Here is a 25,275-nt window from a genome sequence, read left to right on the forward strand (position 1 = left end):
TACTGATATTAAATTAACTAATAACATGCCATTCTCAAATTAAAGCCAGTGACATGAGTATTTTGGTGGTTATTCACGATGTATACCGACAGTTAGCATACCTAGCTAGCCTAGGTTGGTAGCATTACCATTGGTTCTGAATGGCAGTTATGCTAAGCAGCTGGCTATCCCCCCACCTGGGACTGTAGTTAGACCGACGAAGAGGCACTAAATTGGGACACTTTTAATCGGACACTTTTCGCTTGACTAGCGGGGGCAATTATGCCGTGATTGATTAACAAAGAATTGTCTGAATTCGTTAGGGAGGTATACGTTAGCCATGTCGATGTCAGTAGCTTATTATGATTGCTCGCTTGCTAACAACGTGCTTGCTAACGCACAGCGTGATGACACCACATACTGCAGTCTGACAGAGCGCACTAGTGCGAGCAGATACGTACACACAGCGTGATGACGCCACATCCTCTCTGATTAGAGTGTCCCGAATGTTGAAAATTAACAGTCTTTTGATCTCTCGTCTCTGACTGGACATCGAGGAGTCGAGGAGTCAAGAGAGCTCTCTTAGAATCGGAACGGGGGGACAGTCATATAACAGCTACGCCATTGAGTCAATACGTCAAAACGCGACAGACAAAATGGCGTCTCTATGACGTACCTAGTAGATACGCTGCCCTAGTAGCTACTTTGCCCACACCAGCCAACCAGTAACAAAGGAACAGGTCTGGGGTCTGCATCCTTTTGAAGTCATGGCGGGAACCACTGATTTGAAAAAAGCCAATGTACATATGATGCTTTGAGGTCTTATTGTATCCAACTGACTGAGGCAGTGAGAACAGCCTCTGAGCAGGTCAGAGAAGCATAGCAAGACCCTGCGGAGGGTGGACTCTCGTTGGTGCCAGAGCAGCGGGTCATGATTCACAAACCACAGAGGTTCCATATCAAATAGTTCTAGTCGCCAACTTCTGTTGTTCAAAGTCCATAATTGATTGATTCCTGCTAGTCACTGCAAATTAGCAGAGGCTCCTGAGATTTAGGGCTAGAATAACATTAGTTATGGGCAAAGCACTTATCCTATCTATGATTTCCATTGCTTCTTTTTTGACGGTGTATATAAGGCCAAGTTCAGGGAGATTCATGGATGACTTTAATTTCCCCGGTGTAGCTGTATGTTGTTTTCATGGGGAAGAAGGCGAATTAAAAGCCAGAACCAATATTTTATGTCTCTAATAGAATTTGCCAAAAGGGAAAGGGAAGAGTCAAAGAACCTTATTGTACAAGATAGCTGTTTCTATATTCTCTTTAAAATGCATGCAGATTCTGGACATCCTACTGCTTTTATTCTTGCAGAACAGAAATTATAAACCAATTTTTACACAGAAATCTATTGCTCTCCCACAAATGGGAAAAACCTTTAAACATAGTTTAATTACATTGTTGGATCCTGTACACATCATTTATTATAAATACATATACATACATACATACATTATATACAGTGAAAAAAAAACAAAATAGCATTTTCTTTACCAAAAACAAACAGGACTAGTTTTATAGAAAATGTATGTGAAAAAAAAAATGTAGCAGTGGCCCCTCTGTAAAATGTCCTATTGTCAAAATGTATTGGTTTAAAATTCTGTATTGCTCCATGCCTGCCTGATCTGCCTCCACGGAGATCCCAGCAGAGAAGCAATGATGAAGAGAAATACTAAAGTGATGCTCTTCACCAAGGCCTGTGAAAAAGGCTCACCTGAAAAAGAAGGAATTAAGATGAATGGGTTTTAAAATGCATATGACTTCAGATGACAGATGCCTTGTTGCCCTTTCAAATTAGAGCCCAGTAGAGCCAAAATAAGTTAATTGTCTGCAGACATTAAAGATAAATATATTAAGACCTAATATGGTACTTGCAAGTATTCACCCCCCCTGTGCTTTTGAGTTCCAGATTTAGACAGATGGCAAATTAGTCACAGATGAGGAAAAGTGGGGAAAAGACTGCAAGAACATTTTTAAATGTCCAGTTGAACACTATAAGACAGAGAAAAAGAAAGTGGTAATTGCACCACACCACCCTGACCCTTTGTAGAAAAGGCTGAACCCCAAAACATCCCAGGAGTACATTAACTGGTGAGGGAGGCCAGTTACCAACTTGAAAAATGTACAAAGTTGGCTGAAATTGGAGTCCAGGTTTAGGGTTCATCAATCTTCAGAGTTCTCTATAAATGGCCTCCATTGAAGGGTGGCAAAAATGAGCCTGGAGGAGTTGGAGGTTACTTAAGATGGGGGGGGAAACCAACAAAGAGCTGCTTTTGGGCCAATCTTCAAAGCACTACATGTGATGTAAATACACCATCCCTATAGTGAAATATGGGGCAGTGGTAACATGGCGCTGTGGGGATATGTCTCTGCGGAAACAGGGGAACTAATTCTACACAATATCACAAGATGCAAATTGTTGAAAAACTAAGTCTTGGTAGAGGGCTTACCTTCCAATAGGGCAATTACCCAAGGCACAAGGCTAAAGCAAAATTGGAGTGACTCAAAGTTAAGTGAATATTCTACAGTGGCTCAGGTCAAAACCCTGATCAAAATCCTACTGACAATATTTGAGACTATAGTCCAGAGCATCATCCGTCCAACCTAGATGATCTATATCCAGTCTGCCTAGACTTGTAGAACACACATTGAAGACCAATGTACAACGCTGGTACTGGCTCACTTTTAAAAGACTTCAGGCTGCTATAGCAGCAGGGGTTCTCTAGCATGCAGTAATGTATAGGGGTTGAATACTTAAGCAAGCAGAATATTAAAGTTTTTTAGTTCTTTTCAATTTTAGGAGACAAATAACGTATTTAGCCTTTAGAAATATACCACATAAGTGTTCACAGTGGAAATACTGATTAGGAAAATATGTGTAAGTATCTTTTGTAAACAGTGATGACTTTAAGGGGGATTGAAAACTCTACAAGACACTGTTTGTTAAAAAAAAAAAAAGTCTCCTTACACAAATACAATGCAAATAAGTGCTGAATCCTGTCTTACCTGTGTAGTATCTAGTGAAAGGGTATAGTAGTTCTGGCCAACAGACATCATTCCTAGCACAATCAAATTCTGTATAGGTAATCTGAAACCTGTGGGATAAAACAGATTTAGATAGAATCTCTTTTTCAACTGTTGCATGGGAGAACAGTATTGTTCTCATTGGGTGAGGAGAATGCGAACAGTACTAACATAACATGAACTTCACTACTCCCAAACAATGGACCTCATTCTGGAACATTTTCTTAAGTGTCTTCTTAAATGTATTCTTACAAACTTCCTAAGATCCCTGCCGGACTTATGAACGCATGGAAATGTGTTCTTAAACTGCCAAAGTGTTGTCAGCTGTGCTCCCCCGAATGAGGAATGCCACTGTTTCTTAAATTGAACGCACATTCTCATACATCTGAATTTGCATACATAACCACCCTGCCAGCTCCTTATAAGGGTATGCAAGCACAGGACCGTTTGCACAAAGAATCCACAGGCAACGCGAAAGCAATTTAAGACTCATCATTAATATCAAAGCGGAAAGCGAACACCGGTGGTGCACCGGCCAGTAAACGCAGACCTAACTTCACTGGTGCAGAGGTGGAGGCACTGTTGCAAGGAGTAGAACATAATGTATTTAAGTCCGAGGACGTCAGTAGAATTTATGTGAACGCAATCACCAATGATTTCTCTCAAATTCAGCCCTTGAGAATATGGGCACACTCCAATCTGGCCTATCTACGACTGCTTTTCCACATTCTTAAATCCTGTTCTTAGCTAAGAATGAATCATAGATGAGAAACCATTCAGCAATGCCAGACATTTCTTCTAAACTTTTTCTTTACTGCGTTCAGGAATGAGGTCCAATGTCCAACATTATAATATTATATTTATATTTTTCTCTGAAGACACAAATAAATAACACATTTGAATGTGGAATCACTGTTTACATTTTCGGGTTTGTCAGTCATAATCATCAAAGTGCCCTGAGTCTAGCCCCAAACTCCCGGGGTTAATGCTGCACAAGAGGAAGTGCAGTCAACCTCTATTAGTGAACCCTGAAGACCTTTAACCTGTATTTGCTATTGATGTGGTTATTGTGACTGTAATAACTAATTGAAAATCCATACTTAGGCTAAGTAAGGGGGTGAGTTGCGGTGAAAGGGTCACAGTGCTATCGAACACAAGTGTACTGATGAAAGGCCCTGATGATCACCTTGTTTTGGGAGGAACACTGTGCACCAAGTCTTTACTGAAAGTGACAGAGGAGGTGAGAGGGAAAGACTGAGTTGTATTCAGACGCTGGCAGTGTGTTCCAACGTCACACTGTAACCTCCATGTTGTTGCTTTTTGACTGTAAAGAAATGACATGTATGCATGTAAATTTGACGCATAGACACATAGAGATACAATAAAGAATTAAAATTATATTTTGTATTAGTCCAATTTGTTCAATTCAGTCAGAATCACACCACATTAATGTTTTCTCACTATGCTGGTCAAACCTGAACGTGAAGTTTTGGCTGGCATTCAACATAGAGTATAATTTAGAATTTGATATTATAAAATTGTCAACAACAATGGCAATATTTTTGTACGTAGTAGCAATGACAGGTCATTGTAAATGGAAAGGAAGTTGAAATATGAGTGTTGAATTTGGAAGAACACTGGGTGGCATGGGCTCATAATGTCAACAGTCAATTAGATGGTACATCACAAGCTAATAATGGTTCCTAATTAGTTATTGTCATGTGTCATGAGACGTACTGGATTTCTACAGCTGTTATCTCTGTTTGTGGTCCAGCACTGCAGTGGATAATCATGTGGAGATGCGAGGGCACACCCTCACACAGACCAGGGAAGCCAGGGTTTAAAGATTTGCTGTAATTCTGTACAACACCTAATGGAAAAGACAGGGGAGTGATTAGAATGACAGTAAAATACTTTAATTCAACAATGTTCCAGTAAATACATTTACATATACAGCCAAGATATTACTAATATTGCAAATGGCTATTAATGATAGAAACTACTGGAGCCGGTTTATTTCCTCTTAGCTCATCTTTATACATTCATTTAAATACTAGTTGGTCCTAAAAAAATAAATTATTATAAGCAAATGTAAACCCTACCTAAAGTTCATACTGTAAAAGAAAAAAAGCAGGATATGCTCTTTCGTTAGGTGGCAAGGTACTGGTAATTGAGGGTGATTTTTTTTTTTTTATTCAAAAGAAAATGTTCATTGCTCAGGGATATCCAAAATTTTGCATTCAACTTCTGTATACTATATATCTGATCTGATGTTTATTTCTATAAAAAAAACACACACATTTCATTACAAACAAAAAAAACATTCAGAGGCACATATTAATAACACAAGTACCCTTTGTCCCAATAGTACTACTTATACCCCAGTAATGAGAAATACTCCTTTCTGATTGGCTGAAAGGTGACTGCATAATGGGACACCACAACGTTTAATCCCCGTCCTATATGTTCAATTCTTTAAACTTGGTAACTATAATAACCATTGATTGAAAATTTGACTGAAAAGCCATGGAAAGAGGCTACTTCAGTGAATGTGTAGTCAGACAAGCTAATGAATGAACAAATAGATGTGTTCTCTCATTTTGCAGAGTAGTGTAAACACGATGAATTCCAAGGTTAAATAAAATGTTATCTGTCACTAGCAAGCTGGCAAACTTGCAAGTATAGAATCAGAAACAACTAGCAAGCTAAATTATTCGGGTTTAGCAACAATGCAATGAATTTTAACCTAGCAAAGTATCCAACTTTATCCATGTCTGTGAAAAAAAGAGTAGTACTACAAACTAAACACTTTTTGTACTGAACCAAAAGTAGTGTATAAATGCATGCCTAAATACATGTGTGGCAACCTGCTTGGTAACAGCCTGGGAGGTGTCACGTTATACAAATATATATATAAATAAATATATAAATATTAGGGCTAGGCAAGTTAACGCGTTAATCTTGCGCTAATTCATCAATTAATTAACGCCGACAATTTTTTTATAGCGCGTTAACGCAGGTTTTATTATTTATTTTATGATTGTACAAGTCTGTTGCCTACAGGCTTTTATTTTAAAAAGTCTGCTGCTGACTGCTGCGCAACTGGAAAAGAAACGAATGGGCGGATAAACAAACCTGGAGAAGGGCATAGACATATGTACTTGAAAAGTTGACAACACGCAAGTTAACACAGATACACGAAAGCTAAACTTCTAGAAATAATGTGGCGATTCATTGCCTGTGCGTCACCTCCAGCAAAGGTTAACGTCAGTGGGCGTTAACCGGTCAGCTGTTCGCTAGAATCTAGATGTTCGTTGTCTCTGAATGATGCTAGCAGCAGCTAAGCAGCTGGCTATCCTAGCCTGTCACCCTACTGGAATGGATCCATCATTAAGATCACATCAGGATGACAAGAAAATCAACTATCGAAAATATGATTTTGAGCTTGTTGTGCAATGATATCCCCTGTCCTCCTGGCTCCCGATAAGTTAAGCTAACTAATGTTACCGTGCTAGCTATCGCTAGCTAGCATGGGTAGTTGCCATTAACTAGCGAGCTACAAACGTCAAAATCAAAAGAGATCTGGCAGAAACAACGTCATAACCAGGCTGGTTAGTTACATTACAGGGAAACCAGCCATCAAGTACATATTGCCAACACAACTTTTTGGTGCTTCGCCACACTCTAAACATTAATGCCCTGGCAGTGGCAATAAGCTTTAGTTTTGTATTTGTTTTGATAACATTGTTTAAGTTGAGAATTACACAAAGTATTTCTTTTATTAAACTGCTACTATATAAAAATGTTTTGGCACTTTTGTTCATATGGCAGAACATTTCAAATAAAAGTGCTCTATACTTTTGAATTGATTATTGGATTTTGCGTATAGAAATGCGATTAATCGTGATTAATCAGGGAAATCATGCGATTAATCGCGATTACATTTTTTTATCGTTGCCCAGCCCTAATAAATATTGGACTTGGCAGAGAGTTCTTTACCTCCACCTTCTTCAATATCTTCATATTGGACACCTTGAATGCCGTTATCTATTACAAACATTCTACTTTACATCTGTTTTGACATCCACTGTATTTGCTGTTACTCACTGGTAACATTCACCCAGTCAGCCAGGCTGGTGAAGTTAGGATTTCCATTCCTGGCAATGACCGTAGATGTCACTAATGATGTTAAAATGGTTTGGACAGTATCTCTACGGAAAGTAAACACAAAAATAAATTAATATATTGACAAGCAAACAAGAAAATCTGGTTTAACTGTCTTGGTGATTGCATATCGCCATCTTTCTGGGATTAAACAATTGATTGGTGCTTTGTGAAGTAAACCTTATCTCACTCACAGTTTTACCAAATGTTATGGTTATGGTTACAGTATTTAGCAGACACTTTTGTCCAAAGTGATTTACAAAACATAAAAAAGACATTAGAAAACACAAAAAAAGCAGGAATAGAAATAAGCCTAAATTAGTAATGAAAAATTATTAAATCATCAATATTAGGGTAACAATTATTACTATTATCATTGTTATTGTTATTAATAATAATAACAACAACAACGCCAAATACCTAACTATGACTACAGAGTAGACCTCAATCAAATGAACTAATTAGACAGATGATAACTAAAAAGGTGAGATTTGACTGTGATCTCTTGCTGTGGAGAGGTGGAAAAGACAACAAACGGTCATCAGAGGAGTGTACAGGTCTTCAGGGGGAATAGAGTTGAATCATAGCATTTCAACAGGCAGGTGCCAATCCAGTGGCTATCCTATAGGCCAGAGTCTGGACCAGGGTCTGCACAATAAGTGTAGCATATTGTGTGATATAGGGTCTGAGTGTGAACTGTCAAGACCATGAGACAGAGGCTACATGCTCAGATTAAGATGAAGATAGTCATCAAATACAATTCCCATGTTTCGTGCATATTTAGTTAGGGTCAATGAAGATGCACCGAGCTGGATGTTAATATTCTGTGGAATAGCCGAGGATCGAGAACTCAGTTTTCAAAAGAATGAGCTGAAGGTGACAATCCATTGTCCAAGCTGAAATATCACTGATGCATGCAGAAATGTGAGCCCATATTGTGGAGTCATCCTGGGGGAAAGACAGGTTGAGTGGCGTCCACAGTGATAGGAGAACCCATGGGAATAAATGTAAATAGACAATAGGAGGGGTCCAAGTACCAATCCCTGAAGTACACCAGTGGAGAGTTAGTGAAATTTTGATAGTTTTCCCAGCCATGACACACCGAATAAACATCAACTAAGGTATTCAAACCAGTATTTTCCCTTAAATTCCCAGTTTAGAGAGAACTGATGTCTGATGACTGGGCAAAAGCTACTCTCAATGCTTCAGTCACAGGTAAAAGAGCAGTTTCAGTACAATGACCACTCTTAAAATCAGACTGCTTAGGATCTAGAAAATGATTCTGAGAGAGGAAATAAGTCACTTGCTTGAAGACAATCTATTCAAGAGTCTTTGAAAAAAAAGGAAGAAGATTTAATCCTTCAACCCAGAAGGGTTAAATGAAACTTTCTTAAGCAAACGATTAACCCGTGTAACTACCCAGATAACTACCCGTGTAAATTAATCTTGCATTGTTTGCTTTTAAGGCTAACCTACCTCAGTCTGCTACATTCAGTGAAGTTCTCCAGGCTAACAGGTAACATGCAGCCAGAGGTAGAGTTGAGCCCAAATATCATAGGCCTCAGGTCAGCAGACTCACAGAGCCCGTGTTCACCTGAGGAGAGACGAAAAAAGAAGCAGATTTTTGTGGGGTTGTCAAACTGGGTCAGTTCACCTAAAAATCTCCATCACAATGGACACTGCTCTGATAGAAAAACATTATTTTCCACATCAATAATAGAAACGTTGCAACATTTCATGAGCTTATCTTTATACAGGAAGTGGCAATATGAATGGGGATACAAACAACAATGGGATAGAAGTGCAGTTTCACATTGCATGCTGGAGATCTCCTTATGCTGTTTCTCGAATCGATGACTACTAACAAAAAGGTTTTCTCTCCCTTGTAGCATGATCCTATTCCCATACCCTATGTTAGCATTTATATGCAATATATATGATTGCCACCACCGACATGTTTTTCTGTTCCTACTCTCCTTACCCTTGTAACAGTAACCCTTTGAGCACAGTGTATACCCACTAAACTGTTATATATCAAATTATGTTTGATTTTATATACAGCCGCGGAAAAAATTAAGAGACCACTTAAAAATTATCAGTTTCTCTGGTTTTACTATTTATTGGTATGTGTTAAAGTAAAATGTACATTTTTGTTTTATTCTATAACCTGCTGGCAACATTCCTACCAAATTTCAAATGAAAATATTGTCATTTAGATCATTTATTTGCAGAAAAATGACAATTGGTCAAAATAGCAAAAAAGATGCAGTGTCTTCAGATCTCGAATAATGCAAAGAAAACAAGCTCATATTCATTTTTAAACTACACAATACTAATGCTTTAACTTAGGAAGAGTTCAGAAATCAATATTTGGTGGAATAACCTTGATTTAAAATCACAACTTTCATGTGTCTTGGCATGCTCTCCACCAGTCTTTCACATTGCAGTTTGGTGACTTTACGCTACTCCTGGCGCAAGAATTCAAGCAGCTCGGCTTCTTTTCATGGCTTGTGACCATCCATCTTCCTCTTGATCACATTTCAGAGTTTTTTTTATGGGATTCAGGTCTCGAAATTGGGCTGGCCATGACAGGGTCCTGATCTGGTGGTACTCCATCCACACCTTTACTGGCCTGGCTGTGTGGCATGGAGCATTGCCCTGCTGGAAAAAACACTTCTCAGAGTTGGGGAACATTGTCAGAGCAAAAGGAAGCAAGTTTTTCTTCCGGGACAACGTTGTACTTTGCCTGGCTGAGGTTGTAAAAGACCATAAGGATTGAACCAAACGGACTGGAGGTTCTTCTAAGTTCGTCTTCTCTGATGAGTCCAATTTTCAGCTTTGCCCAACACATGGTCGTCTGATGGTTAGACGGAGACCTGAAGAGGCCTACAAGCCACAGAGTCTTGCACCTACTGTGAAATTGGACTCATCAGAGAAGACGAACTTAGAAGAACCTCCAGTCAGCTTTGGTTCAATCCTTATGGTCTTTTACAAACCTCAGCCAGGCAAAGTACAACGTTGTCCCGGAAGAAAAACTTGCTTCCTTTTGCTCTGACAATGTTCCCAACTCTGAGAAGTGTTTTTTTCCAGCAGGGCAATGCTCCATGCCACACATCCAGGCCAGTAAAGGTGTGGATGGAGTACCACCAGATCAGGACCCTGTCATGGCCAGCCCAATTTCGAGACCTGAATCCCATAAAAAACCTCTGAAATGTGATCAAGAGGAAGATGGATGGTCACAAGCCATGAAAAGAAGCCGAGCTGCTTGAATTCTTGCGCCAGGAGTAGCATAAAGTCACCCAACGGCAATGTGACAGGCTGGTGGAGAGCATGCCAAGACACATGAAAGTTGTGATTTCAAATCAAGGTTATTCCACCAAATATTGATTTCTGAACTCTTCCTAAGTTAAAGCATTAGTATTGTGTAGTTTAAAAATGAATATGAGCTTGTTTTCTTTGCATTATTCGAGATCTGAAGGCACTGCATCTTTTTTGCTATTTTGACCAATTGTCATTTTTCTGCAAAGAAATGATCTAAATGACAATATTTTTATTTGAAATTTGGTAGGAATGTTGCCAGTAGGTTATAGAATAAAACAAAAATGTACATTTTACTTTAACACATACCAATAAATAGTAAAACCAGAGAAACTGATAATTTTGAAGTGGTCTCTTCATTTTTTCCGCGGCTGTATATATATATATATATATATATATATATAGGGATGGGTATCGTTTGGGTTTTTTCCGATACCGGTACTTAACCGATACTTTTAAAACGATACCGGTGCTTAAACGGTGCCATACTTTTTTATTTTTTTTTTAATTAAAGACATTAAAGGCTTATTTATTGCCAAGGCAAATAGTTTTCTTCAAATGTAACAATATATTAACTGTTTAAAGTGTACTATAAATAAAAATAAATACAAAACACTTGGCTTCAAACCTTTTAACTTCAAACTATGAACAATATATTAACTTTTAACTAGAGATGTCCGATACTATCGGCCCACCGATATTATCGGCCCGATATTAGCATAAACATTTAATATCGGCCAATATCGGTATCGGATTTTTTCTTTTTTTTTATAAGTCAGCTCAAACAAATGTTTTCAAAATTGTGCAGTACAGTGCACATTGTAATTGACTCATATTTGTGCATTTATTCAATTAAGGTTATTGAGTTTTAGTTAAAGAAACATACTGCTATGTTGCACATAGTTGTTCAGGTACAATGTTTTATCATTTGTGAAGTCAAGTTTGCCCTATTTGTTGTGGGCATTGTCAAGAGTATCTCAGGGAGAGTGTAATCCAAACTGTTGTCTGAGACCATTAAAAAAAATAAAACATGGTACTCTTCCCTTAAATTAAGTTGAAGTATTTTTCTTATTTTGCACAGACAATGTTAACATTTGGAAAGCCTTGTTGCATTCAAGAATGCATCCAGTGGGGCATCACAATAACATTAAGCATGTTGTGTTAATTCCACAATAGGAGATAATTGATATGTAATGTTACCTAAATTTGGTTTGAGGAAAAATAACCCAAATATCGACATCGGTATCGGCTGATATCGGAATCGAAAATTTAGAGTTGGACAATATCGCATATCGGATATCGGCAAAAAAGCCAATATCGGACATCCCTACTTTTAACAACTGTTTACAGTATACTTAAATAAATATAAATAAATACAAAACACACACTGTACACACACTTCACACTTCAGTAATTCTTTTGCAGAAATATGAGCATGTTTGCCTTCAGAGTAAAAAAAATATTATTTTGTTTGCATTTATTTTAACCCACTGGTTTCGTGAATGTGTACTGCCCCTTTAAGAGTTTAGGTTCAGGGCCTCTTGCCTTCTCTCCCCCCTTTACACGCAATTTTGTTGTTGCATACTGTACGTCGCGTTGTTTGAATCTTTTTGTGCGAAATACAGCCACACTTTTGATCGTTTACCTTTCGGCATTTTCTCCGTTATATTGATGGCTAGCTCTGTTTGTGCTTGCTCTGTGCAAGGCTGCCAGCTCTTCGCTGTCATAAGACCGTTGCAAAGTTAATGTAGCGTCCGAGTTAGTGTTCTCTTAAGAACTCACATTGAGAAGGAATATCTTTGGATGAGACAGTAGCTCTCCGTTTAATAAAGCGCATCCAACTTCTGCTTAGAACAATCACACTTATCTTGAAACCGAAACCAAACACAAGTCAACCCATTACCATAGCAACTCCTCAACACAAATCCTGTTTCCACTAGTCCCATATGGAATGCTACATTATCACCAATGAGCGTGAGTGACACAGGCGAGTCTACATTGGGAGATGGAGCAGTTTTATATGTGCCTCACGAAATCTGTTAGCAACCAAAAAAAGTATACAGATCGTACTCAGAAAGATCTACGCCACTAACGTTACTTCTCGTTAGCTATCGCTAGTTTTGTTAAATTATTAATGTTTTAATAAAAAAAAAAAAAAAAAAAAAATATGCTCAGGCACCGATATCTGCGTTGCATTTCGGTCCGGGTAGGTACCGGTTGTATGGAACCGGTGCCGTTTTGGTACCGGTTCTCGGTACCCAACCCTATATATATATATACTTGTTGTTTCCTTTACCCTTCTGCCACACAACCCTCCCCCATCCCCCTTTCTTATCTCCTCCCCGCCGACCTGAAGCATATGGGTCCCCCTTATGTGCTGTGGTTTTGCTTAAGGTTCCTTCCTGATAAATAGGGAGTTTTTCCCCTGCTGCCATTGTTCTTGGTCCAGGCTCTGGGCTCTGTAAAGCGCCTTGAGACAATTACATTGTTCTGGCGCTATATACATAAAATTGAATTGAATTAAATTCTATTATACATATATCAATGTTTTTTTCAGTTTATTTATTTTGGTTTAATTGTATCTATAGTTATTTCCTATACTTATACTTATCAGAAACATCATATGAAATGGTCAAACCCAAACTACCTGAATGCCATAACTTCAAGGTGGCTCTCTGTATGACCATGGCTGGTGACATCACAACACCCCCAATGACAGGTCTTCCCACTAGATAACCTAAAAAGTAAAAGACATTTAGGAGACATTCCTGTAAGAGGTATAGGTTAGATTCCACGTTAGAGCCACCACAAGACAACTAACCTGTCATTCCTGAGTGAGGTTTAGCTGCAATATCTCCATTCACAAATGTTGCAGAGATCTTGGTGATCAATGGCGCTAAACATAATAGATCGTTAATACAAAACGTAATAGAGAAAATATAATGTGAAATAGAGACAATTTTCAAGATATTTAACAAAAAATGTAATGTTGTTGTGAATGAGCAAGTTTCCTGCATATTGTTTATGTAGAGAAAGAGTTCCAAACTCTCTACAGACCAGAGCGTTCATCAACCCCAATATAACCAATAGAACTTTTGGACGTTCTGTTCAGACCTGTTCTAGTACTCTGACATGAAAATGTGTTGTTTCTATGGCATTTGACAAATCAATGTTAAACTGAAATAGGCAGACGATGAAAGATATAACCTGGTGTTCACATCACACAGAAATATTCATGTTTTTGGTAGAAAAAGATACATTTATTCACCATGGTAGCAGTCATTTTATCAGAAATCATAGTAAACACATTATCAATGCCATAACACTATTCTATGATTACAAACACATTTTACAAACACTTTTTTGCACTTTATGAGAGTGGGGTAGTAATTTGCATAATACAGTTTATGGAAATGTGCACAGACTTTTTCTGAATACACTTAAAATATGAAAATGAGTAGGATGGAAACCCAACTACTCTCTCTTCATCCAGACACCTTGGCAGCGCTATCTTAATTAGATACTGCATAGGGAAGCCCCACTCTGCTGCCACGCTTGACACCAGCAGAACACGGGCAGTTTGAGCAAGTGAAGCCTAGACGGGGTACAGCTTGCCGAACTCATAAATAAGCACTTTGCAAGCTGTTGCAAAAGTTAGACCCCCGTAACCATGGAGTGCCATCATTACTGTCAATTTGTACCTATAAATTATCAGTACTTGGAAAATGTCAGAACATAACAATGCCTGGAAGAGAAGATAGGAGTCATTTAACTAATCCATTTTAGTACCAAGCTATCAGACTGTGTGCTCTACTCACATCGCCGTTTGGTATACAAACCCAATGAGCAATGGTGTTAAAATGTAGGACTTACAGTGGGGGTCCAAATGGACATGTCCAATGGTGTGATCCAGAGTGATCCCAGAAAGGCCTTCTCTTCTCCAATAAAAAGTGTAATTCAAAGCCACGGTCACATTCTCACACACAACCTGATGGGATTCTGCTGATCACACAAAAATGACAACAATATCACTCAGGAGAACAACTCATTAAATATACTGTACTTTAGATGTCCACAAAATGTCATAAAATCCTTTACTGACCAGATCCAGTATTCACATTTTGGGCCAGGTCAGCTACCAACTTGTCAGTTATATTAATAGGTACTACCCCTAAGCAAAAGAAGCATACATGAAATATTGGAATGAAATCAGGTCTGACTCAGCACTGGTTAGCAGTTATATGATCACCATACATCACTATTGTACTAAATTGAAAAATTACCTCCGTGGCCGTCTCTTATATCCACTGCCAGATCAGTTGGAAAGGGTGGGCAGGTGAGGGGGAAGCGAGTGCATTCAGTCTGAACATTTTCCAGGAAAACCGCAGGTGCATTTTTCATACAGTGGCCAAGCAAGGACCTCTAAACATGGGAGACACTGCAGGTCAATAAACGTGTACGTCTATGACTTAATGTGCTAGAAATGCTGCAAGGCAATATTGTGATGTGTGTCTGTGGCTTATTGACAGGAACATTATTTCATATTTTCATTTCTAAAAGGCAATTTCACAAAATTACATAATTTGTTGCTTTCCAACAACTCTACCAATCATTTACAACATTTTGGGCAATGACATTGAAGAGGAAAACATACAAATTAAGAGACTGTAACTAAACGAATGTTATTGTAGTTTGCAATTGTTGGTTGTGTTGGTTTGGATTCATCAAATGAAACTGCGTCAAAAGAGATATCTGAGTTGCATTACACAGACATATGGTTGAACTACTTTAAAAGCCATTCAGTAGTTATTCAGAGATGGTCTGTGAACATTTGTGACGTTTGATTGAGAGTTTGATTCTGTAGTTATTCAGAGATGCCTTTGATATCCATCAACTGAGCTTAAAGTATTATCTACTGTTTGAAGAAAATGAAGATTTCTCTCTTTCTCTGTAAAATAACTTCTCTTCAAGTTTAAAGTCACCTTTTTGGGCTTCATCAGTTCATGACCTCATTTGGGGCGTAATTTTATCAACTCCCAACTTTTGTTTCAATAAATGTTTATTAGTTTCAATGTCTTGTTCTTAAAAAAGTCTGAGGTCAGTGTTTAATACTAAAATAGGCTAATGAATTCAGCATGCGCTGATTTGACATTAAAATATATTGAAACATCGTACAGACAGTTTCGTTGCATTAATCCAGAACACAGCTTTGCTTATGCTTTCTTGCTAGCACAGACACATACAGACGTGGACAAAATTGTTGGTACCCTTCCGTTAAAGAAAGAAAAACCAACAATGGTCACTGAAATAACTTGACACTGACAGGTAATAATAAATAAAAATAAACTGAAAATGAACATATCAAAATCAGACATTGCTTTTGAATTGTTGTTCAACAGAATAATTAAAAAAAAAAAAAAACTAATGAAACTGGACTGGACAAAAATGATGGTACCCTTAACTTAATATTTTGTTGCACAACCTTTCGAGGCAATCACTGCAATCAATCGATTTCTGTAACTCTCAATGAGACTTCTGCATCTGTCAACAGTTATTTTGGCCCACTCCTTGTGAGCAAACTGCTCCAGCTGTCTCAGGTTTGAAGGGTGCCATCTCCAGACTGCATGTTTCAGCTCCATCCACAGATGTTCAATAGGATTTTGATCAGTGCTCATAGAAGCCACTTTAGAATAGTCCAATGGTTTGCTCTTAGACATTTTTGTGTGTTTAAGCTGTGTGTTTTGGGTCATGGAAGACCCATGACCTGCGACTGAGACCAAGCTTTCTGACACTGGGCAACACATTTCGCACCAAAATGCCTTGATAGTCTTGAGATTTCATTGAAACCCTGTGCCAGATGCAGCAAAGCAGACTCAGAACAAAACAGAGCCTCTTCAATGTTTCACAGTAGGTACAGTGTTCTTTTCTTTGAATGCTTAATGTTTGCGTCTCTAAACATAGAGCTGATGTGACTTGCCAAAAAACTCCAGATTTGTCTCATCTGTCCAAAGGACATTCTCCCAGAGGCCCTGTAGCTTGTTAATATGCATTTTGGCAAATTCCAGTCTCGCTTTTTTATTATTTGCTTTCGACAGTGAAGTCCTCCTCCATCAACTTTGGCTCAAACAGCGACGGATGGTGCGATCTGACACTGATGTACCTTGACCTTGGAGTTCACCTCTTATCTCTTTAGAAAGTAGTTCTGGGCTCTAGATAGATAAATCACGCCCTGCTTGCCACGCCTCTATACAAAATCCACAGCAGAGTTTTTGTATTTATCCGTCGCATAAGCCGGAATCAACTGCTTTTGCTGAGTTTCCGCAACCAAACTGGGCCGACCATGTTTTTAGACAAAAAGAACCCACACACAAATAGTCATTTTTACAGCTAAAAAACTTCATTTTATATTTAAAAAAATGTTTCAATGTATTAATGAAGCATGTTTTCAACATGTTATTTATTATTAGTATATGTAGAACCCCTACTAAAACTACACAAACATGCACAAACACAGATTTTGTAGTATACAGCACACAATTACCAAATACCAATTCTCACCTGAGGAATGGTCAAATATGTGTCTGAGGCAGTGAAGATGGGGTGTCCTTGTCTATAACAGGCCACAGAAAGGGGAAGTGTCCGCTTTGGACTTTGAAATGATGAAGACCCCTTGGGAGCCCTATTGGAACACAGGGTGGAACCAAACCATAAGCATTCAAAAACACCCAACATTATTTGACATTCACAAGCAGAAATGATTCTGAAAATAGGGTGACACAGTACACCCACTGAATCCTTACTCGGTTTTTCCACTATAATAGAGTCCCAGCAGTGGATTGTTTTCTACTGGCGAGGTGACACACAGAAAGTGAAACCAGTCTGGTGTATCTTCAGAAGTTTGTTCAGAGCACTGGTAGTCTGGGACAAGACTGACATTTCCACCCAATGGTCCAGGCAGACAATGGGACTCAAACAACTGGTAGGCAACAGAGGAACAATCCTGAGGGACACGGAGCGGGCAGGCAGAGAAAAACGTCTCAAGAAATTAATATTGACACAGAATAAAGTAATAGTTAAAAATGCAGTGTCATAAGGTACTGACTAAAATACTATTGCATTCACTATATGACATTGTCTATGTTTATCATGTGACACAATGTCTATTTTATGGATACGGTTATGGTTATGGATTTTATCCAGAACAACTTAGAAAATACACTTGAAAAATTCGAATTGACAACAACCAGAAAAAAAGCATAATTCATTATAATTACAATTAGATTCGACTAGTCAAGTAAAACATTTTGAAATGTTTGACAACAATGCTCATCTAAACAGTATTACTGTTACTGTGAATGCTACTGTTACTGTTACTGTGAATCTTACTGTTACTGCTACTGTTTACAGTTTCTGTCCATGTGTGCTTGGCATTGACATATACTAAAATACATCTGATGTAACTTTTAGTGGTCAGATTGGTATTGTCATACACTAAAATACATCTGATGTAACTTGTCAGATTTTGGCATGGTAACGCAGTCTCTTATGGCCGGTTCACACTACACGATTGTTGAACATTCCTTCACGATTTAACATGTCACACTTTGCGATCACAGAGCTACGACTTCGGGCTTCGTCTTGGTCGGAAGACTGGCCACACTACAAGATCATGAATCTTTGTATCCAATTCCCTAGGTAACAGCTAGCTACTTTTGATAGCCTACCTCAAAAGTTTACGTAGCCTATCAAACGTCAATTTACGGGTAAGACTGGAAATAGACTACTTTAAAACCAACATTTTGTAACCTACATTTACAATAATAACAGTTTATCAGGCTGGACATTCGTTATACAGGCCAGAGTGAGGTTTATGCTAGGTTTACGCTATGTCAACAATGGATACGTCATTGCGATTCCCCCAAAAATTCTGCATGCCAGACTTTTCGTTGTGGGGTTTTCGAACGTCGCAGACGAAAACATCGCAGGTCCCAAGCATGTCACACTACAAGACCTCGCCTCGTCGCAGACTTTTCAAAATCGGGCCCGATCCTGCAAATTTGTCGGCAACGAAGAAATCGGGGCAAAATCGGGCTGAAATCGTGTAGTATGAACCGGCCATTAGCAGAGAGTAACAGCATGACCACTGGCAGTGCATTGGCATCAAAATACTGGGCATCAAAATACAGTTGAAGTCAAGGCAGCTTCATGGTGATGAATAATGATGCAGATCCGCAGCAACAAATTCAAGGGTCAATATCAGAAATGTACCACCTTCTCTGTGTTACGAGTGTGTGCCAGAGTTTGGGTAGAATGGAGGTTTTTAAGCATGTGTGTTTGGGAAAAAAACAGGTTTATCACATGGAGAGTGATGTTATACCTCTTACCCTACTTTTTAATGAGATCTACACTTAGTCAAAGCCTACACTGTAAGATTACATTTCTTGTTTTAAGTATACTGTAGATATCACATGGATGTACTCTTCTGTTTGTGGGCATCAGACCAAAAAGAGCAATGCAGACAATAAATGAAGTGTCACATTACCATATCACAGCAGCAACGCAGATCACAGCAGTCTGCAGTGAGATCACAAGGACAGGAACCCAGAGGATGGTAAACTGGATGAGGAATCAATGTTTTATTGTCTGTCCAAAAGGCAAGGATGACAAAATAAATGAAGAGGAAAACAGTTAATGAATGCATTTTAATTAAAAAATGTACTGTACATATATATTTATATGCAGAATAAATTCCTAGTTCCCCCAAAAAGTTTGGGTTGGAACACATTTCAGAGAAAGAAGTCAGAAACGTCTTCCTCCTGGTTATGTTAAGTTGCTAAACCTGCTATATTATCGGCGTAGCACTACCAGCTAAATACAATGTAACTTCCCAAAAATGTCTATCTCTTATAATCTCTGCGGAAAATTTTCTAAGAATAAAAAAAATCTCTTCAATCAGTGAGCGGAATTTCCACATCAGTCAGCTTTTGCAGTACAAGCTTTTGCAGAGGAAATACAGTCCCATGGTCCTTTGTTATTGCTATTCAATTATATTTAGCTACCTGCATCCCATGTTTGTAAATTGTAATGCATGTGATACTCCCAATATGAAGCTACAGCAAATCACTAGCAGTTTTCTAGTCCAGATAAAATACCTATATTGATATCTAAGGCAAAGACTAGAGTTGACTTTTTTTTTTAAAGGACTTTTCCTTTTCCCAATAGTAACTAGCCAGCTGTGTGACAGAATTGAGTGTGCTTCCCTTTTTTAGTTTGTGCGATTCCTGTGTGTGCATTTTTACGTTCTCATGATTCAGTAGGAAGCAGGGGGTATGGCGTGAGTGAAGTAAGGGGGTATGGCGTGGGTGAAGAAAGGGTCTGTTCCTGTGCAAAAAGGACTTCAATTGGGGATGTTATTTGTCCCTCTGTCTCTTTTGATGAATGAGAAGTGTGGAAGAGGGAGAAAAATTTGAGGTTAAAAAAACAAAATGTTCTATTAGTTAACTTCACACAAATTGGCAAAAAGTAATGTAACAATTCAAATTGAATTGAATGCGAATATGAATGTACTTTAACTACCATCTTTTAGGTGTGCTAGTGTATTCTGAAATTGCTATGGCTTAGGCTATGCATTAAAGTAACACTTTCGACATTTTTTTATAAGCAACTAGTTTTGGTGCCATCCTCAAATGAATTTTGATAGCATATGGTCAGTTGAAGGACAGATAAACACCTGTGTCTTTCTCACTAGCCCTATAGTTCAGTATACCGGGCTGGAGTAGCCTTAAAAAATGGAAGAAAAGCTGCCATTGCCAGCTTTACTGCCAAAAGACACCAGTTAGTGTGTTGGCAAGCTTCTTTCAGTGTCAACTGGGCTGTTGGTGGTGTTTGCAAGGTTTTAGGTAGTTATCTTGCTAGTTTTGGAACAGAACCCCTTGTTGCTGCTTTAATAATTCCCCCTCAGGACAGGGCAAAATGTCGCCGTATACTTTAACATGGGCTTTTTAAACAAAGATTTCTCAAAACTGCAATAGCTTGTTCATTCTTTGTGAACACACCTTCAGGTGAAGAAGCTAGTATATTATACAAATGCAATGGTGTCACAGAGCTGCCAACTCTCACGCTTTCGCCGTGAGACACTAGCTTTTGCATGTTTTCACACGCTCTCAGGCCGCACAGTCAATTTCTCAAGCAAAAATGTTTTGGGCCGAGATGCGTTCGTTCCTTGAACTCCCCGACCCCGACGATAGATGGGACACAAATTACAAATGTAAAAAAGAGAGAAAAGAAAGCAATTACCAAATGTTTAGTTGTGTAGCCTACACACGCCACAGGCTCAAGCCAGTCAACCAGGCAGGACGGCAAGCTCTCAAGCCCGCCTGCGGCTCTTTGCCGGCTGACGTGCGACTCGGCTCCTGCTCGAGTGCTCACTGACTTTTCTCTTGGTGTACAGAATTTTCATATTGTAAAATAAACATCTAAAATGCACATTTTGCACGCAAAATATTTGGAAATACAGACAAAAAGCTGTCCGATTTGAATGGGGTATTTATTCATGTGTATTTACAAAATACTATTTTGTCATCACGCGATCTTGAGAGATGTCTTCAACTAACGTAAATGCAGAGATGGCAAAGGGTAGAAGCTGCTCCTAAGCTTTCGCTCCCAGGTCAGGGTGCTCCTGCTTCACACACATCCAAAACAAAATCTCAGCAGATGTCTTCATCAATTTGTTTATTTTTGTGCCATATTTTAAATCTAAATTTGTTAATTTCTCTTCCCACTAGACTAGAGGACACTATTTTAAAGGTTATTTTCAAAAAAATCTTATGGGGGAGCATGCCCCCAGACCCCCCTAGTTTTGCTGGGGGTCACAAGAAAAAGAATAGGTTTTATGTAGGGGCTTATCCCCCCCAAAAAAGTGGGAACCTAGATTCGTTTGGCGAATTTTGGTCACCCCTGACAAAATCTCACTCCAAGGTTTTTTGAAAAGTTGGCAGCCCTGGTGTCATGCTTCCCATTCGAGATTGGGAACACAATGTTAGCGTGTATGGGCTTTACACTGGGTCGGAGTTTTATATAAAGATTTCTCGAACACCACTGTTGAGCCTTTTTGGGTCTAATCATCAACAAACGTTTGGTTCTAGGCTAACAGACGTGATGTTCCCAATGCTGTTTGTCTGTTGCATAGCAACAGCCACACAAATGGGGACTATTTTCTCTAGTCTACTGAAATGCGACACACAATGTTTGGTGGCTTATCCTTTTTTGTGCTTTGATTTGATTTGTTTATTTGATGAAGACCGACAGTGTGCATTAATAAACATAAACATGTAAATGCACCCAATTGTAGCCAAAAGGCTAGTTTTCATTGGCAGTTCCCCTGCCAGAGTGAAACTGGCTAAAGATAGGGAAGAATTACAGCATAACATTGGGGAGGGGAGGAGAGAAAAGACAACACCCAGACTATGCTCCTAGAGGAGTACAGTGTGGGAAAAGTAAAAAAAAAACAAAAAAAAAAACACACCTCAGCACATAAGCACATACAACTCACAAACAATACATAGATGAATACAAAACACCAGAGCTACATTAAAAAGCTGCCACTTGCGTTGGCGCTAGGGATAGCCAGGAGTCTCATGACATGTAAGCTACCAGGACATGACAAACACATAAAACACACCTCAGCACATAAATACATACAACTCACAAACTATACATGATTACAAAACACCAGGGCCCTGTTCGGCGTACAACTGAAGCTAAGATCATTAATTTAGCTCGCAACTGGAGATTAACTAGCTCGCTAATTGAGAACAGGCAAAGCCCGTCTGGCGACGGGCGCTAATTTATTTTAACCTCTCGTTAATTTATCCCAGGCTAAAATCATCAGCTAAATTGAACTCAAAATTTTGCAGGACCAATCAGCGAACAGTTCAGAGCTGTGACGCAAAACTCGCCTTGGAGGAAAAGACACGAAAAGCTATCGGAAAAGTTGTCTCAACTCTCGAGAACATCAGAAAATTAAAAGGAGAACAAGAGTATTTTCTTGTAAGTTTTATGATTGGAAAGGACGTCGTAGCTCTTCTCCCAACTGGCTTTGGGAAGAGTTTAATCTACCGAATGCTTACTAAACGTTGCTGATTGGTTAAGGGAACTCCAATGATTTTAAACCTCAAGATAAGCACCCGCCGATCTCGGAAACCAAAATGCATTGGGTTGGCCCAGACTGAAAGACGGAATGAAATGGAGTCACAGGCTGGTAATGGCCAGGCTAGGTGTATAATGCTGTCAGGGGGGGACTCACAGGCAGCTTTCTATTTAAAAATCTAATTTGACTTAATATTTATATTGTCGCTGGTAACTGTTATAAAAGCAATAAGGTACTCGAGTCAGTACTGTATCGTCAATAATGTACTTGTTCCAGGGGCAACACCCTCGAACAAGTACATTATTGACGATACAGTACTGCCTCTCGAACCTAATTGCTTAAAAAAAGAACACGAGGGTGTCTCTTCGTTGTTCTGAAGTATTGTTAAGTCATCAGTATTGTGGTTTCGGTGCACTCTGGCGTGTTATATGCTAATACACACATTTCGTTAAGCTAAGTTACTTACCAGTACTGCTGTTTGCGCCAGTGGAAAGAATTGCGAGAATAAATACATAGGCACATGCCAGCCAACCCCAGAAGTTCAATTGCATCGCCATAGTGGGGGAAAAACATCAACGACTACCTAGTCCTCGATAGGTTTAAGGACGCCATATTTGTTTTGCTACCGAACCCATGGCAACTAGTGTCTATCGTCTATCTATGTCTATGGTCAACGATAGCAGATAAAGTCAAAATAAAAGACTATGTCGGTAGACGGTGGAAGGGTAGACGATCAGTATCAGTATACCCGAAAGCAGTACTAATTAATGATTGGTTATGACCAGTCACCTGACTGGAACAGAGAAACGATCCTGTTCTTCAACTGAGCCATCCTTTCCAAAGTAGCCTACTTACTGAAAGTCAGCAACCAACAATACTATGAAGCAGCGTGAAGCCAGCGACAACGATGACAATTTGGTCGCCATTCGTAGAGTTTTCAGAATAAAAGTGGCAACAACAACAACAAGGAACAAGGACGAAAACAAATCAAGAATGGTTATTTATCAAACTGTATGTGCTACCAAAGGTACGATAAACGTCAAGGTCGGAAAATACAAACCAAATCTGAAAAAACTTTTTTCAAAATACAAAATAATATTGTTCAGCTGATTTATTTCTCCAAAGAAATTCTGGGAAATGTTTGTATACAAGAAAGTCTCATACACGAGTTCTATATAAATGCATTTGTTTTAGAAAATATATAGACATTGAGGACTGAGGACTGCACTTTTGCACTGCCATCATTGAGTCCATCCTTACCTGCTCCATCACCATCTGGTACAATTTTACACTGCCATCATTGAGTCCACCCTTACCTGTTCCATCACCATCTGGTACGCTGTCATCATTGATTCCATCCTAACCTGTTCCATCACCATCTGGTACACCGCCTCCACGGCCAAAGACAAGAGCAGACTGCTGCATATCATTTTTTTACTGAGAGGGTGATTGGCTAGTTTGTCATCACTCCAGACCCCTGAATTGAGCAAATAACCTATTTGTGCCTAAATAAATTATTTGTATGTGGAAACCTACTTGGCGATAATCCTAGTTATTATTCAGATTCTGAATCCCATTTGTAGAGTGCCCTCCCCTATGTCTTATGTTTTTTCATTTGTTCACCTGCTGCCACTGTAAATAAATATTGCACGCATGTACTTCTGTATGTGTGTGTTTGTGTGTGTGTGTGCAAAATGGTTTGCATAATCCATGTTTACACCTTACAACCTAGTTTTACATAGTTGTATTCTTGTATACACGCACTGTTGGTCAGGATAACATTGTAACAGAGCAGAATTAACTGTTTTGAAATGTAATAATATGACGCAGTATTTTTTTTAAATGTTCATCAGTGCTAAATATAATCTGTTTCATTTGAGTGGAAATGCTGGTTCACCTCTTTTTTCCCCTCAGGTTAACCCTGGTCAAGGGAACGGCCTCTTATTGATTCTATTCAGTGTAGCTAGGCTCTTGACAGACAGTTGTGCAGTACATTGAATTGATTAAGCATGAATTGAAATGTGGAATAGGGGAGCGGACATCAATACCTTGTCAGGTGCGGATACTATCAGTGAGTGGTAATGTCACTGTTCATGGACCGGAGGTGCAGCCTAGATCCAACAGCAGACAAAAAACAGGTTGAATTGAAAAGAGGAATGGTTTTAATGAGTCTTCTTTTCACTCATAGTCTTGGTGGTAAAACTGTGGCAAAAAAAAATAGGAAACAACAATTAATTCACAAAAATTAGGGAGAATATAGTCAGAGGCAAAGGGCTGGGTTTTAAAAGGCAGGGCTGGGTTAAATTCTGTGCCTGATGACACAGGACTGTCGAGCTCAGGCATGACGCAGGATGGAGTTGCTGTGATTATGGAGCACTTCAATTATATTATGGATTTAATTCAATTATATAAACACAGCACAAAAAGTAAGGACATTTGGCAAATTTGTAATGGGCACAACTCACATAATCAGCTCTGCTCCTCATCCCCCAAATGCATGTTCCTTACAAATGTGGCACGATCTACAAGTTACAAGTCTTTTATTTGTCAGATGCACAAAATGACACAGGGTTAGACTGCGAGCTGAA

The 25,275-nt window shown here is 38.9% G+C and overlaps 1 protein-coding gene across 1 annotated transcript; it reads right to left on the bottom strand.

The window, feature by feature from the left end:
- Positions 1-1,625: 1,625 nt before the first annotated feature.
- On the bottom strand, positions 1,626-23,244 carry tctn2 (tectonic family member 2; the record flags this gene model as incomplete). Its single annotated transcript, XM_080853642.1, has 15 exons — positions 1,626-1,747; positions 3,040-3,128; positions 4,244-4,381; positions 4,795-4,927; positions 7,165-7,268; positions 8,698-8,815; positions 13,187-13,276; positions 13,361-13,435; positions 14,413-14,541; positions 14,642-14,710; positions 14,823-14,961; positions 17,098-17,218; positions 17,340-17,539; positions 19,082-19,182; positions 23,154-23,244. 15 exons carry the CDS (start codon positions 23,242-23,244, stop codon positions 1,626-1,628), a joined length of 1,719 nt encoding a protein of 572 aa, XP_080709768.1.
- Positions 23,245-25,275: the final 2,031 nt, after the last annotated feature.

Source organism: Sprattus sprattus, assembly GCF_963457725.1.
Source record: "Sprattus sprattus genome assembly, chromosome: 16".
Lineage (NCBI taxonomy): Eukaryota > Metazoa > Chordata > Actinopteri > Clupeiformes > Clupeidae > Sprattus > Sprattus sprattus.